This window comes from Mesoplodon densirostris, chromosome 1 (genome assembly GCF_025265405.1).
Source record: "Mesoplodon densirostris isolate mMesDen1 chromosome 1, mMesDen1 primary haplotype, whole genome shotgun sequence".
NCBI lineage: Eukaryota > Metazoa > Chordata > Mammalia > Artiodactyla > Ziphiidae > Mesoplodon > Mesoplodon densirostris.
Window position 1 is genome coordinate 47,111,956 of NC_082661.1, and position 16,213 is coordinate 47,128,168.

The 16,213-nt window shown below is 51.7% G+C and overlaps 1 protein-coding gene across 3 annotated transcripts in view; it reads right to left on the reverse strand.

The window, feature by feature from the left end:
• The window catches only part of CXCL12 (C-X-C motif chemokine ligand 12), a 28,317-nt gene extending 12,723 nt beyond the window's left edge, over positions 1 to 15,594 (reverse strand). Inside the window, exons 1-4 of one of the 3 annotated variants that reach the window (XM_060119465.1) lie at positions 15,491 to 15,594; positions 11,369 to 11,486; positions 9,099 to 9,185; positions 3,759 to 3,790 (exon numbers count right to left, since the gene is read on the reverse strand). In XM_060119465.1, the coding sequence (XP_059975448.1) occupies positions 3,775 to 3,790; positions 9,099 to 9,185; positions 11,369 to 11,486; positions 15,491 to 15,551 (282 nt within the window). In that variant the 5' untranslated portion in view covers positions 15,552 to 15,594 and the 3' untranslated portion in view covers positions 3,759 to 3,774. Of the gene's footprint in view, positions 1 to 3,758; positions 3,791 to 6,339; positions 6,434 to 9,098; positions 9,186 to 11,368; positions 11,487 to 15,490 lie in introns of those variants that run through there. The other 2 variants (XM_060119382.1, XM_060119310.1) reach the window with 2 other exon arrangements.
• Positions 15,595 to 16,213: the final 619 nt, after the last annotated feature.

Genomic DNA, 16,213 nt, shown 5'->3' on the forward strand with positions numbered 1-16,213 from the left:
GGTGGAAAGTGTGCAAGGCTGACAGACCTCTGTGAGGACAGAACCCTGTCTGTTGGGCTCAGCCCCTGTTCCCAGTATTCAGGACACCGCTGGCTGAATCAGCATCTGGCTTCCAGCAGAGGCCCCGGTGCAGGACAGAAAATACAAAAGGTGCTGGGTGTTTGGCCATGCCTTCGGGGTCGTGGCCTCTGTTGCCTTCTACTAAGCCTGAGAAGTACAGAGTGGAAGTTTCCTTCCCCACGGCTGACAGGCAAACACCCAGGCCCTTGCACAAAACTATCCCTTCTGGAGTAGTGGGCTGGCTCGCTTTTAAGAAGGGATTCCAGCAAAACCAAGGACATTCAGAGAAAAGGGAGAGCCTTTCCCCCTGCTAAGGACACAGACTAGGAGACGCAAGTCTGTCCCCAGCATTCTTGCCTATGATGAGTATGATTACAATGGCCTGTTTTTCACTGACTATTGCAGCTAGAATTACATAACCCCTCCGTGTTGGGTCTGAGGAAGGAAAACCAAGTCTGGAGAGTTCCAAATGGTAACACTAATTTCAAACCGTTGGCTGCTACATTTGAGTACATGTCTTTATTAGGAAAATTATAAGTGCATATACATCTTTTCATTGATGTGACTTCAAAGTAGAAATTGTTGTTTCTCAAAAGGAGTTGTTACTCGTTAAAAAAAAAAAAAAAAGCACACTGCATATAGAAAGCTGCCTTCTCCTGGACCATTTTCACATTATGTGGGAGATGCAATTTAAACAATACAACATACAGTATTTATCGCATTTAACACTGAACCCATCACTGCTCAGAGACTGAGAGTCCAGCGAGGTTGCAGAGTAACAGCCTATGGGGTTTTTCAACTTGACAATGTCAGTGGTCTCCTTAGGGGACTTGAAGGTTTCCAGGGAACATTTCCCAGGGATGGGAAATTTCCCAGGGAATATGTGTAGAGAGATCAGGACCCCACAATCCTCATCCAGCTACAAAAGGATGCACCACCTGGGAAGGGTGATGAACTCCCAGTGAGAGATCCCATGGTGATAACACCAGGGGGCAGTCAGAAAAGGAAGGTCAAATCGGATCAAGTGAAAAGGCTTGGAAGTTCTCTGGACTTCACACAGTGGGGACTGCAACCTTTTGCTACTCAGGCCCTCTGCTCAAAGCTGCCCCTCCTTTCTCTGGAGGACAGGCAGATAAGCAGAGGGTTCTTCGTGTGTCTCGCTGGGGTCTCAGCACCTGGCCGGAGTGGGACAAAGAACAGTGCAAAACAACACAAGGCACAGATTCGGATTCCAACACACAGCACGTCTGTGAGTTCAGTACCCCCAAGTCTTCTCTGCCTGGGTCCTGATGCAAAGGCTGGCAGTGGAGGACGACTCTAGAGGTTACAGGAGCCCAAGGGAAGGTCAGGTAGAGGCAGCACTGGACCAGGAGGAACAGCTAGGTGACCCCTAATCAAAGTGATCCACGGAACTTGTATTTTGAAAGCGCAAGGGGATCAGGAGAGCCTTTTCCTTTGCAAATGGACTATTTAAATGCATATTTGCTTTAGCTGGGCAGTCTCCACTTAGGAGCAGATTGCAAGTAGAGGGATTGTCACACAAATCATTTTTCCTGCAGTTTCTCCTCTTATCTATTTTTCCCCCTATAGGGGAGAAACAAAAATTATTCTTAACTGTAGTCAAGATTTATTTAGGGCCATGTTAATTTTCTTGGAGAAAGAGATTTAATGGTTCTGGTTCATGGGTTCCAGGGGATGATCATTCCAAATTTTCCATGAGATTTTAAAATGACTTGAATTACTTGGAAAATGACTCTCCCACTGAAAATTAGATCATTTCATGTATAATTCAGAAGCCCTGTAGTGACAGGTTAACTTCAGAAGAGGGTTTTGAAACCAGCTCTGTATCCCTTATAACTAATAAAGGCCCCTCCATGCTCTATTGTTTTCAATATAACAAAGCTGGTTTGAGGATGTGAATTTTTGTTTGGTTGATGGATTTGCGTCTATTTGCATGAAGATCTAATTTAAAGGCATATTTATGGAAATGCCTAACACATGTTACTGGTAACCCAAAGATTTTTAAATCTGAGAACACCTATAATTCAAGATTATCTTACAAGAATACACTTTCTGCATGTTATTTACATCATCCTGTAAATTGATACATTTCCTTGTTTTGCCCTTCTTTTTTTCTACTTTCTTAATTAAAAAAAAACTTAACCAGAGGGGAAAAGTACTAGTGAGACCAAATGAAAAACAAAACAAGCCAAAACCCCTCAAGTGCCTACCTTTTCAGAAAGTGAGATTTTTGAACTGTTTAATGCAACTCTACAAACTGCTCTCAATAAAGGAAAACACCCTAAATGTCAGGATTTTTAAGCTACTTTCCCAACCAGCCCATTCTTTTCTAAGAGGAATGCCCTGCTGGACATCCTGTAAGCACAAGATGACAGCGGCAGCAGACAAGGTCCAGGGGCCACTGTGCAAAGTTAAGAGACGATGGGATCATCAAATGGTGAAAAAAATTAGGTTAGATTTTAATTGGGAAGGAATCTTCATGTCCAGGATTGAATATTTTATGGATTGGGCTTTCAAAATCAAAAAAAAAAGTTGAAAACTCTTTTCTTGTTATTCCCCAAACAGTGCTGACATCATGAAGACAAAACTCTCTGTAGTTCTGAGGTACCAACAATTATAGACGCCTTGAGATTCTGCATCCTCGAAGGTCCTACTGCTGCAAACCGAATTCCCTTGGGCTCTGTTGATCCAACATGGGTTTGTGATCATGGGGAAAACAAGGTTCCATCCAAAAGGATCACAGCCCTAATCAGAAACCTGGTCAAAGGCCCCAAGGGGTATCTCCTCACTCTCAGGCTTTGCATTTGAGGAACTGACAGTGCATGCACCGAGGACATTGGCTTTGAACAAAAACACAGGATTGGACAATGGACAATATTCGAAACAAGCCACAGACGTGCACAGTGCTTTCAGGACCGGGTAACACGAGACATTTTGATTTACTTCTTGGTGCCCAGTTTAAAGTAAAGCTTTGCTCTTGAGAGTCCTTTTCCTGGGTCATGGAGACAGTCTTGGATACACATGATGATGGATGAGAGAGAGAATGATGAGAAGGACGTGATGGGATGTAGAGGAGAGCTTGGGATGAGGGGTGAATCTCCCCCTACCCTGGCCTCACACTCCTGCCTGCCTCAGCTCAGGGAAGCCCTGCGGTACTCGCCAAAGAGGCAGAACCCTGCTCTCACCCTGAGGAAGGGTGAGGCTCCTGCCTGGCCCCCCAGAACCTCTCCCCCCACCCCCGCCCCACCCCTGCACAGGGCAGCCTTCACTAAGGTCTGTCCACGCTGACTGGTGCTGACACCTCCTGGTGGCTCTCCACCCTGGACATGGTGATGTGGGCAAGGCTCCCTCGGTCTGGGGTTCCAGCCTGCACAGCTCAGAAACCTCTGGCTAGATAAAGTGTTCCGGGAAGGATATTATAACAAAGCAGGTAAAAGAATGGCCTTAATCTAAGTTCCTATCTGTCGCCAGTGACACTGGATAATCAGACTAAATGAGAAATAAACGCCATATAGTTTGTTACATAATCAAATGGTGAAGTAAGGCAAACTGTGCAAGACAAGGCCCTTGGAAATGCATTCAGGCCTGCCTGGGTGCAGGGGAGTGGCTAGCTACAGACCCTTCCTAACACTGATTTCAGACCTGGGCTCCTACTGTAAGGTTTCCTCAGGCGTCTGACCCAACCTGCGCCTCTCACATCTTGAACCTCCTGTTAACAAGAACAGAGGGAGACACCATTAAGGCGGGTTCCTGCAGTGGCCGGGAAGCACACCTGAGACGCTGAGCCCCGCTCCAGCCGGGGCCACACCCCTGATTTCCAAATCTCTGCGGTGCTTCTGCCTTCCGAGACCCTGAGCAGGGGGACTGAAGTGAGAGAGACAGCATGGCAGAAGCGAAGGATGGACGGAAGGCGGGAAGCAGAGAGGGCAGGTGGGCACAGCAAGCACAGGGCGGATGGACGAACAAGGGCACGGAGATGGCATGGCACAGTGGTCACAAGGCAGGACGAAGTGCGATGCCTTAGCTCAGCATAGACATTAAGCCCCAGGACCTCTGGGCTGGCACGGCGGAGGGGCCCCGGAGCTAGGCGCCCAGGCAGCCGGCACTGGGACCGCACATGCGCACCTGGTGGCAGACGCGCGAGCGCTGCCTAGTCAGTTTCAACCCACAACGGAGTGGAGGTCCAGCTCTTCGGCTCTTCCACGGCGACCCTGCCTTCAGCGGGGCTAAGGCCCGCTGGTCAGATACAGTGAGGCCCCAGGGCCAATGGAGTCATGTAAGGACAGACAGGGGCTTGCCTGTGTTTTCTAATGTGGGTCCAACCCTCTGAGTCCCCGCAGCCCCGGCTCTCCCCGGAGAGGTGGCAGATGCTGTCTCCCTGGGTACTGCAGAAAGCAGTTTGTAAGCTATTGCTTACCTCAGGGAAGCAATAGCTTGACCCACAGTTGCTACAGGGCAAACAGCTCTCCTAGAACAGACCTGTCACCCTCTCTGGCACAGAAATGTACTGCTCCTGCGGTGTGAAAAAGGGAGCATGGAGTCACAGGTCTGACCCTCTGCAGGTGCTTTTGTAAGAGTAGCGCTACCCTGGCCAAGGTCCTGCAGACCAGAACTGCTGCTGGCTTCCACGGAAAGGACTGCAGCCCTGGGTAGCCCAGCAGCCATCCAGAGGCCTTCGGAGGCACCACAGGCAGGATGAGGTAAGTGGGCAACCCACACGCCCGGGAGCAGGCCTGCCATCCCTGTTGCTGGCAAGAGGGCCACAGGCTGGGGGAGTTAGCCAGGTACAAGGAATGGCCGTGGGAAGTAAAAGTCTTTGGCTACAGTGCCCTAGGGGGACACTTCTCCACTGAGGAAAAGTGATGGCTGTAATTCCTTATGCTGTAATTCAAAGAAGCACACTAAAGCGTGAGGGGGACACAGCGCTCTGTGACCCAGGTGACAGGCAAGGACCTTGGGTTTCTTCTCCTGAAATCCATGTGCTCCATCCTTCAACCATGTCGTCTTTCTGGATCCATGTACTGAAATTATGACCAGGGGTCTGGGGTACAGGGTGAGTGTGTGTCCATGTGTGACAGGGGGATGGGGAGAAGAGTAGATATTCAAGGTTTCCCTTTTCAAAGCACTACTGAAATCAGGGCCTTGCTCTCCCCTGTGATCCCCCTGCTTCCAGTCCAAATTAGAGAGACTTGGCAAGAAAGCTCAGCCATGAATCTGCGGGTGTATGTGTGTTGAGGGCGGGGTGGTGAGTGAGGATTGAGGGCAGCTGCATCCCAGAACCTAATCACTTGGGGTCACGCAGAAGGGGGAAGGGGATAGGCTAGGAGTCCCCAGAGCTACAGGCCCTTCACACAACTCCTCTGCATCAGGGACCCGTTTAAAGAATCTACAAAGTGAATTGCCCTGCAAAGAGGCTCCCTGAGAAGCATTTCCACAACTGCTCTCTGGAAATGCAGAGCTGTCAGCCATTCTCCCCACACGGTCTGAAGAAACCCACCCAAGCTTGGAGATAAAGCCGCTCATACAGCCCCAGGCCCAGGGAGGGAGAGGCCAGAAAAGTCCTACCCCAGGTGGCAGAGTGGTGGAGAGCCAGGCAACAGGCATTTGGGGAAAGGAGTCAGTTATCGCCTGCAAATGGCATGGCCACAGCCAGCTCTGCCCCGCAAAGGCAGTGATGCCACCGGCAGTGGCAGGTGAGAGGCTATCAGGCACATGGCCCTTGCTGGGTGAGGTGCCAGCTGCTGGGCCAGCAGGCCGCTCTGTGCACAGGCCAGGTGGCCACACGCTGGCCTCAGACGGGAACGCAGATTGTAAGAGTGTGGAGCTGTGTAAGCTCTGAGCGCTCATGATCATGGGCCTTGCGAGAGAGGGAGCGGAGGGCAGGGTGGAGGCTGATCAGCCCAGGGTGATGCTGGAGAGAGACCCTGGGCCATTCTAGATGGAGCGCGGGCCATTCCGGAGTCCCAGGCTGTTCTAGATAGAGTCCTGAGCACACAGGCTCTGTGTCATAGACCCAACCCCGGTCTTTGTACAACTACTTTCTTCTTAACTTAGCAGACCAGGAAAGGCCCTAAAAAGCACATAAATACAGGACCCGGGGTGGCCACAGTGGCGGCAAAGTGCTGCTCCCCCATGGAAGTCTGAGCACCCGCCCGGGAAGCAGGGGCTCTGCCCTGGAGGAGGGTTAGGGCAGATGTGCAAAGCGCCGGGAGACACAAGAGCAGAGCGCACTGTGGTCCTTCTCGAGGTGGCAGATAACTAGTTTTTCCTTTTCTGAGCAGCCTTTCTCTTCTTCTGTCGCTTCTTTTTTCCTATCTTTTCTTTTTTCCCCACTTTTTCTTCTCTGCGCCCCCTTAGATAAAATTAGTAGAACCATTAATAACGTTGAAATAAACAGGAGTCTTTCTCAGTCTGCACAATATTTAAAAGTGGCCCGTGTATTTGTTTAACCCTGTCTTTAGTCTCAGGCCTGGAGGCCCCTGGGCAAAGCACTGTCTGTCAGTACTTCATTAAAATAAATTAGACATTTTCCCCGATTCAAAAAAATATTAGACGGGCTTCCAGAACACAGATACCCGTGAACTGGTTATAGCCGTTGGCCATTTGCCAACTTGACCCTGGTTCCCGCTATTGCCTGAGGCTTCTAACAGGGATGAGGACTTGATATCTGAAAGGGTGGGAAGGCACGCCCAGGGCCAGGCTGGACTGGTCTTCGGTCTCACCCCAACCTGCTCTCCTAGGGCTTCTTTACATCTCAATGCAGAGCTGAACTCTCTGCTTTATCTTTAAAATCTCTGCATTTCAAATCGAATAAGCTTTGGAGGTTGGAGGCCCAAGGTTCAGATGGCCGTCCAGGAGAAGAGAAAGAAGGCAGCCTGGTCCCACCTTCTCCTTTCTGGATGCCTGTGCGCACCCCCTGGGAATGACTGGGATTGTTCTGGAGAGCAAGGGAGAGAGCTGGTTAGCAGAATTTTATTAGAGCAACTTTATTAGAGCAATTGGCTCTAATAAATTGGCTCTGTCACATTAAAATGATTCAAGCTGAATGGTATTTAATGGTTTATGGAGTAAGGCCACCTGTTCCTGAGAAAGCTTGATATTAGCCATGGGCTGGAATTATGGGATTTTTACATGGGAAAATGTGAAAGCTGGATATTATGAGGATTGAGTCTCTGGAGATTACATGGGGATGTTAGGAGAACCAAGGAACAGTAAGAAGGGGAAGAGGAATTAGTGAGTCAAATATTATTCTTCAGAAAACTAGCCCCACTGCTTCTACTGGGTTAAAAAAAAAAAAAAGACATAAAAACTTGAGCTGCAGATCTAATCTGCTCCTGAGCAAGGCCCATGTGCTGTCACTTGCATGTGAACTCTGGCAGGAGGGATGCAAGGCACCTGACCAGCAGGCCAGCTTCTCTGAATAAATTCCAGAAATGTGTGTGAGCCCCATGTCTGACAACTAATGGACTTCACCTCAGGTAAATAAATTCCCACATACAGTAGGAGGTTTATACCATGAAACAATGAGCATTTTATTGCTAGTGCATATAATGTCACATTTGATACAATTTTAGTACAAGTGAAAAAATACACTGTGGGTAACATTAAAAAGCTGCAGTCACACTTATATGTCATATATATTTCTTTACAAATCGCCAGTAGTTTATGGTAATAGAGAAATGTAACCTACTGACATTCATATGGCTCCACTTCAAATATAAGAATTGTTCGACTATAAATATATTCTGAAATACATTTGTTTACTAAAGTAACGTTTAAAAAATTGTGCACGAAAATATATATAAAAAAATGCCTTGCAAAAAGTTACAAATACCACCAGGCCCATCTGTGGATCACATTTATGCAGGGGATTTCATCTTGCCAACATTTCTGATTGGAACCTGAAACCATCTTGTGGCTTCAGGAAGAGGGGTTAGTGGCAAGAGGCTCGCTGATTCATCTATTTTTTCACTTCTGATTTCAGAAACCTCAGAGTTTGTAGAGCCTCCATGGCATACATAGGTTTCAGAGGCAATCACAGAAACCAAATTCCTCAAAGCAAGCTCTCAGACTGAAAACTGCATTTGATTCTGGAAAGACTGTCTTTCGTGGGAAGGAGGAGACATGATCTCATACCCCCAGCAGAGGGCCAGCCCCGTTCTGGAGGAGGCCAGAGAAGGATCTCACAGAGGGCCTGCAGAGGAGGGGCGGGCAAAGGGAGGAGGGGGCCACAGGGTGGGAGCCCCTGCGGTCACCCTCCTCCAGCTGGGTGCGTAGAGAAATGAGAAGCAGAAGCGAGATGAAAGCATATTCTGGGAGGCAGGGAGAGGCCGGGAGTGACCCGGAGAGGGTCTCTGAGCACAGTCCCCAGTGATGGCGGTTCTACGTGGAGCCCACCCATCCAATCACTGAGCTTGAAAGAGGAGGTGAAGGTAGTGGCCACTGCCTAGCACTGGTCAGCACGTGGGTTGTCATTTCAGGAGAGGCACCCCCTGCAGGCATCGCCCACAGCCTTCCTCCGAGCCTCAGGGTCTAGAGGAAGGATGCTTATCTGAGCTCCCTGCTTGGCCATCACCTGACTGTGCTCAGACCCCCCGGGGGAGAAAAGGAGAATCTCCAAAACAAACCAAATACAAAGCTTGAAGTAATCATTGATTTAAAAAAGGGTAATGAGAATGATGATGATTGTGATGATTATGAGGGAACCGACTGGTGGGAAATGCTATTGGGATGATACAATTTCTTAGAAAAACCCCAGTTATAAAACAGCCAATGTGAAAGGTACGGGGCACAGATGAACACATGCTGCGATATTGTACCGTAGGCTATAAATGCAGTTGTCTACATGCTGGACAAACTTCTCGCCCGTGCCCAGGTCAATGCGCTGCCCCCCAGGCACACCTGGTCCTCACCATTCAGGCCTTCCTCCCCTACACACCTTTGCCCTTTCATCTCACATGGGTTTAGCTTTCCTCAAGTGGATCTAGTGGAAAGTCCTTTTTGGTTGTTGTGCTTACTTGTTTAAAGCTTTCTCCAGGTATTCCTGAATCCACTTCAATTTCGGGTCGATGCACACTTGTCTATTGTTGTTCTTCAGCCTTGCCCTGCCAAAACAGAAGAGGCAACAGTGTGCAGCTGATCGGAAGGGAACATGGCTGTGACCTGGACATCTGCTCATCCGACACCCAGGTTAGGACCCAACTGGAACGGGGTGCCCCGCTCGGCAGGCTCAGGCTCGGGAGGAACCCCAGATGTGCTGCGGAGACAGTGCTAGCTGTGCTGCAAGTTTTACCCCAGAGACACTAGGGAGTGAAGAAAAGTCTTTAAGGAGTCCAGGGAGAATTCACACAGGGAACATCTGAGTTGGCTTTTGAAGGATAAGTAGGAGCTGGGCAAGGGAAGTAAAGTGGGAAGGAAAAGCAAGAGCAAATAGCCTAAAGGGGTAATAGTGCAGAGAGGATGTGAGGAATTTGGGAGACAGGACACTCAAGAAGCCCGCGGCCAGATGTAAGGGGCAAAGCAGTGGGGCTTCATCTGCAATTTTGTTTATGACGGGAACTTGCGGGGTGGCAGAAGCAGATTTTTCTTTTGATGGACCATCTTGATAGTACATGAAAGACAGACTTGAGGGTAAGCCTAGAGGCAGGAGACCTACAAAGAGGTACTGCATAGTCTGGGGGATGGGGAGAGGTGAGAGTACAGTGGGAGGAGGGGCAGTGTGGGGGAGGGGGAGGGGAGAGGTAGTGTAGGTAGTTTTCCAGAAAATGGTTTCCAGAGAGATTTTACAAGTTCACTGAATGTTCATGGTCTCATCTGTTCTTTGAAAGTTCCTACTGCACCTTCCTCCCAATTCTCACCTTTACTCAGAGCCTCCGTCCCTGAAGACTCCTGGAAGAGGACCTGGACTTGTCTCTGGATCCCTCTCCATAAAGCCCCTGGGTACCAGGTAATCTCAAGCAGCCCGAGGACACCACCACCCAGCCGCTCGGGGTCTAGAAGGACCCGTGCGGCCAGCACAGAGGCTCGTGGACACCAGGAGTCTTCACACAGCCTGCCTGTTGAGTCAACGAGCTGTGCAGAGGGCCTGGCTCAGAGCAAGGCGGATCCAGGTCCAATTCTGGGGATTGCTGTTTATTAAAGTGTTTGCCCGGAAAGACATGAGGATTCTATCTGGCTTCTTCAACCTCGAGGCAAGGGAACCCACAGAGTCTGCACTGCAAAGTGGGCCCATCCTTGCTGAATTCATTATCTGATTAAATACTTCTCAAAAGAGAGTATTTTATTACAAGCAAAGAAAATGAAAAAAAAAAATTCGTCTTCTAGTGCCCTAAAGCATATTGTAAATGACAAACACATTCAAGGCAGCAAAGGCTAGAGAAAAAGAAAAGTCAAACCTAAAACCACTTGGTGTTGGGTGGAGAGTCATCAGGTGGGTGTAACTTTTGCTCCAACTGCTGTGTCCCCATCCTGCTTTTAGTGCTGGGACTTTTCAGGAGGTGAGCTCTGCCCAGGAGACCCCAAGCCTCAACTCCCCTACATCTAGACACATGGCCACGCTCGTTGTGAGCGAGCACGGGGACACATGGGCACTGGAGGGCCGAGCAATGGACGGCCACGTGTGGCTTTCTTTCTCGACTTGGTTCAGCCTCCTGCTCTCCAGGAGATCTTAGTGTCTCATGTATGTGTGATTTTAGTATGTCTCGTTTCCCACAGGAATAAAATCAAATGTTAGCAGCTGCCATCAACACCAGCAAAACTAAAACCTTGTGTGTTGGCTTTCAGAAAATGCAGTTAAGTGAGCTGGTAATTTTGAGTTTCACCAAACAGTTTAACGATGACTTCAACTGAATTTGAGTCTTGTGAGTTTGTGCTACGTGATAAAGGATTAAATTAGGGCACCAAAGCCCTGAAATTGGCAGAACTATTACTAGCAAGAGGCTGGCTAATTTACTGTACTTCAGCAGAAAGAAACTTTGGTGAATCCCATGTTTCTCCAGTCTAAGGGTGCATCTGAATGTGCTCCCATCTCTTGCACTAAAGGGAGGAAGCTTGGAGAGAAGAGGCAAGGACCCTCTGTGAGTGAGCATGGCACCAAGGGTTAGGGCACCAAGGGTAAGAGCAGCTTTTGAAACCCCTGCCTGGTGGTACTATCAGCTGCCTCTAATTATGCCAGGTTCGAGCCTGGACACTTGGCATGTGTCGTTTCTCTAGTTTTAACAAGTCTGTGAATTAGGTGTTACTATGCCCAACAAATGTAACATCCCTGGAGGATGATGTTCAGACTTACACGATCTGAAGGGCACAATTCGGAGTGTTGAGGATTTTGAGATGCTTGACATTGGCTCTGGCGACGTGGCTCTCAAAGAATCGGCAAGGGCATCTGTAGCTCAGGCTAACCGGTTTCCCTAGAGAGGTAATGAGAACAAAGCAGCTTGTTATTATCCTGCCAGGCCTTGGGGATACAAGTGTGTCTGAGTCTGCAGCCGACTGATCGGATGGTGGAATGAGGGTAGGATGGGGAACGATGCGAGGAGTCATGGGTGCACCCTGGCAGAGACCTTTTCCTTGGGCAGCACAGGGAGCTCTGAGTGGGCTGAGGCTCAGCTTCTACAGGGCAAGAGGCCAGAAGGACCTGAGGAGAGCTGGACCCTAGGAGGGTAGGGAAGCTAAAATCCGAAGGCCCCTGCTTGGGTGTCTCAAGATAAAGGACATTCATCACAGGAGAGAACTGTTTCAGTCCAAGGTACTGAGGTTCCTAGTTATTCTTTGCAGAATAAACTCCTCCAGGGCCAACTGAGAAAGACTTCCCGATTCAGGGAACAGGGAGGGGGAAGGAGGAGGTTCCAGGCTCGCTCTCTCCCAGGAACCACTGCAGCTCCCCTGGGAATGCTCCCCTCCCCCACCTGCAGTCTTCTCTGTCCTCACATTTACCTTAAGCCCAGGCAACCACAAAAGAATCCCACTGGCTTCCTACCTGGGCGTCCCCACAGGGCAGGCAAGGGCCCATCTTTTCCCCTGCACTTCCAGGGCTGGAGGCAAACGTGGCTTTCATTGCCTGTGCAGGGATGCTCCAGCCTCCTGGATTGTATTACATCTTTGTTTGCCAGTTCACCAATTTGCAAAATGCCATAATTGACACTCATTAGTGTAAATTAGCAAAGGGCTCCTGCAGAACCCGCAGCTCACCCTGGAAGTCTAGAATTGCAAGCCCCGGGGGGTGGTGGGGTGGGTACTGACATTTGTGTGTATGTGCGTGCGCGTATGTGTGCACGTTTTCTGCAGATTTTATCCAAGCCCTACTTAATACCCCAAATTATTTGAATTTGTGGATTCTTTCATCAGGGATTAAATGTAGGTCTGAGAATATTTATTCCAGAGATTAAAAAAAAAAAAAAGTTTGCCTGTTTACAGAGTTCCCAGAGGTCTCCTGGTGGTTCTGAAGTTCCATATTTGGGGCGAGAGAGCTGGGGAGGCTTGTGAGTGAGGGACTTAATTTTTTTTCTCAAGGCTGAATTCCATCAAGAGATGGCATGGCCAACAAGTCAGGGGGAAAGCAGACCACCTGGCCCCCCAAGACCAAACTCGACTCCCTGAAAACCAGGAAGAAGAAAGCCTGGCTTCAAGGCTCTCAGGGACTCATGGCACTGGAGAGCCTGGAGCAGGCTTCAGGTTTACACCTGGGCTAAGTCCAGAAAGTCGCTGCTGGGACCTGGCTTTTAGCAAGTGCACCGGGTCCCTGCAGAAGTCTGTATGGCCCTGTAACCAGATCACCTGGGAAAGTGGCCTGCAGCTGGGGGCTGGGTGGCCAGGGTAAAGGAAGAGCCAAAGTCTCCCCTCCGAGTGTCCTGCCTCCAGGTTCCCCTGAAATTCTCAGGGGTCCTTCAGAGCTGAGCAGAACCGCCATGTGGGGCCCACTGGTGAGGCAGGACTGGTCCCAACCCCAGAGCAGCAAACTGGAAGGTGCACAGTATGACAGCTGCTGGGGGCAGCGCTGTGCAATATGGGGGCTGCTCCTCCCCCGTGTCCCTGAGATGCTGTTCTGAGTCCATTAGCCAAGCAGTGGTGATCAGGCCAGAAATCAGAGCCCATTCTGAGCTCAGAACACAAGCTTTCTCTTTTTCTCCTCTCCCCTCTCCACCTCCTGGGATTATCCATTTCCTTCAAAGGCAATTTTTATTCCTGCTCCCAGGACCCAGTTGCCTGCCTGTCAAGTGGAGAATTTCAACAGGTTTTTTAAAGTGACAGAGCCCCAAGTGTTCTTACCAAGAGAGCTAGGTGCTGTGTCCACCTGGTGACCTTCCTGCCCGCTTTTTTCAATATTACTAACTTTTCCAACTGCTTTGCATATGGTCTGTGTACAGGCAAGAGGCCTGACTGGTCCAGATGTTACCCAGGGCTTGGGGGAACTTGGCTTCTGGTGAACTTGGCTCCGCTCTGGAGCAGTCCTTCCACTCTAACGCAGAGACAAGAGCCCCCAAGCCAGCCCCTCCAGCCAGGCCTGGGAATGGGGCCCACCCTGGCTTTAACCCCTAGAAGCCCAGGGCATCCGGGGACCCAGCTGCTTGGCTGAGGTTAGCCAATGGAGGGAGGGTAGGAGCCCGAGTCAGAGCCTGAACAAGGGGACCCAGCATGGGTACACAGGCTCCAGGTGGTCAAAAAGTGCATTCTGGCCTATGCGTGCAAGGAGAGCCTGACCAAGTGGGAGCCCAGGACCCTGACTTGGCCACTTGGCTGCCAAGAGGGCAACTCAGATGGGCAAGCAACCAACCCTTCCCAGAGTCAGGAGGAGTCTGTGGATGAGGCCCCCACTCCTTCTGTGCTCCCCCCAGGTCAGCTGTGCCCAGAACTCAAGGACCTGAGTCCTTGCATTCTAGTCACTTCTGCAGTTCCCCAGGGGAGGGGGCAGCTAGAAGAAGCACCATTTCCTCCCACAGCTGGATGATGACACCTCTACTCTCACCAAACCACTCAATTGTTAATACCCAAACCAGAGTGTGCCCCATGACCTGGGTTGGGGGTGTCAGTGTCAGTGTAAAGACACAGGCTAGGTTACTTTTTCAGCTTACAGAAAAATTCTGAATTCCCTTTGGTGCCAGTCTCTCTGCAGCTCTGACCAGCAACTTGCTACACTTTTAAAGAACACTTCCCAGGTGCTCAGCCACCAGCCAGCGAGAATGCAACAGTGGTCTTCAGCTGGCACCTGGCAGACCGCTCCAGGGCCTGGGGCCCTGCACAGACCTCAGCTGCACCAAGCACAGTGTCCTTCAACCCTTTGCAGGATTTGTTGGAAACTTCGCAGCCAAGAAAGCTCAGCATGGCCTGACCATGCTGACATGGTTTTGTTTTGTGTGTTCAGAGGCAACAGTTTATTTTGGTTTGCAGCAGTGGTGTCCTGTAACAGGACAGTGAGATTTCGCTTAAGCCTCAAAAGTAAAAAAGCTCTCTCCCTCTCACAGTGAAACGGTACACCACCTTTCCCCATGGCCTAAAGCCTTGGCGACTGAACTTTGCTGCAGCGCTCACTCCGAGATAGAGTAGTGCTCGCCTGTCTGGCGACAAAGGCGCCAGCCTGCAGGTGTGTTTTGGGGGCTGGGCAGGCGCATGCATGACCCGGATCGCCCCTGGGCCTCTCCTGGGTGACCCCAGAAAGAGGCAGGGAAGGCACTGTCCGGATACGCTTCCAGCTTCGCCGCGTCGCTGCGGACCGCGTTGCGGTACAGAAGCGCAGCCAGGCGTTCGCCGCAAACCCGACAGCTGCTCGGAACGATATGACTGCCAGGGACGCCTCGCAGCTGCACCCGATCGCATTGCCACCACAAGCAAGTCGCGATGCCAGACAGGCTTTGCAAAGCGCTCTCTCCACAGGAACCGCAGATCGCGTCTCCAGCGCGGTGCTCAACGGGGCCTTGGCGCGGGCCGGGGCAGAGGAGCCGTAGCCCCGCACGGAGCCAGGAGCCCATTCTACTCTGGAAACCGAGCTGGGCCGCGGGAAGGCACTAGCTGGGAGGTGGATGGTCAAGGGCCAGGGACCCGCGGCTCCCGACTCGGCTCCACACCTCCGCGCCCTCCCGCGCCGGCTCCGAAAGCACCCTGGGCGCGCTCGCACCCAGTTATCCTGCCCGACCTCGCTCTGCAGCCCGCCAGAGGTCTGGCGGCCGCTCGCGCGTCCCGGAACCCGAGCTCGGCAGCGGAGTGCGAGCCTCAGCGCGGGGGGCGCTACGCTGGGGACCTCAAACGCCGCACGCCGAGGGAGCGCGCCCCGCGAGGTGGGCTGCCTCGACCTCCCGGGTGCAAAGCGGCGCGGATTAGGTTCGCTCGGGACGGCGCGGGCCGGGGCAGAGGAGTCGTGGCTCCGCAAGGAGTCAGGAGCCTGGCGCCTGCCCACGCCTCCGTCGCCGGGCGCACTCACCGTCGCTGAGGCACAGCGCAGCCAGCACGAGGGCCAGCACAGCGACGATCTTGGCATCCATGGCAAAAGCGGGCGGCGGGTGGACAGAGGCAGGACGCGGAGGGGATGCGACTGCGGAGAGTGAAAGTGCGGCAGCAGGAGGCGCGCGCCCAGCACTTTAGAGGCGAAAGCGGGGCGGGGTGGGGCGGGGCGGGCGCGCGGCAAGGGGCGGGCCTGGAGCCGAATTCTGCCTGCGGCCCGGGGCTCTGACCAGAGTCCCCTCCCACGCGGCCGCGCCCCCTGTCCCCTCCTTCCCACCTCTGCTCCGCGCCCGGGATGCTCCTGGGACTGCGGTGCGCCCCAGCCTTTGACCTCTCGGTTACGCTGGGCCCTGCTTTGTAGGCCTAACCTGCACCGAGGAAGCCAGCCGCTCAGTGAGGGTCGGGGATAGGACTGGTTACTGTTCCCATTATGCAGATGGAAAGATTGAGTCCCAGAGGCGGGAACAGAATGAGAACCAAGGAAAAACAAACAGGTCGGTCCTAGAGGTGAGGGCCAGCTAGGCCAGCGGCGTCCCGGGTAGCTAAGAGGGTCCTTTTGGGGGAGTGTAGGACCTGGAGGTGACCACCGGCTTCAGCTCGCTGCTCCGCAGCCGGGAAAGCTGGGACTAAGGGAAACAGACTAGTCTTTGCAGTCAGAGCGACTCCGATTCGATTCCAAGCCAAAGCTATAACTTATCAGCCG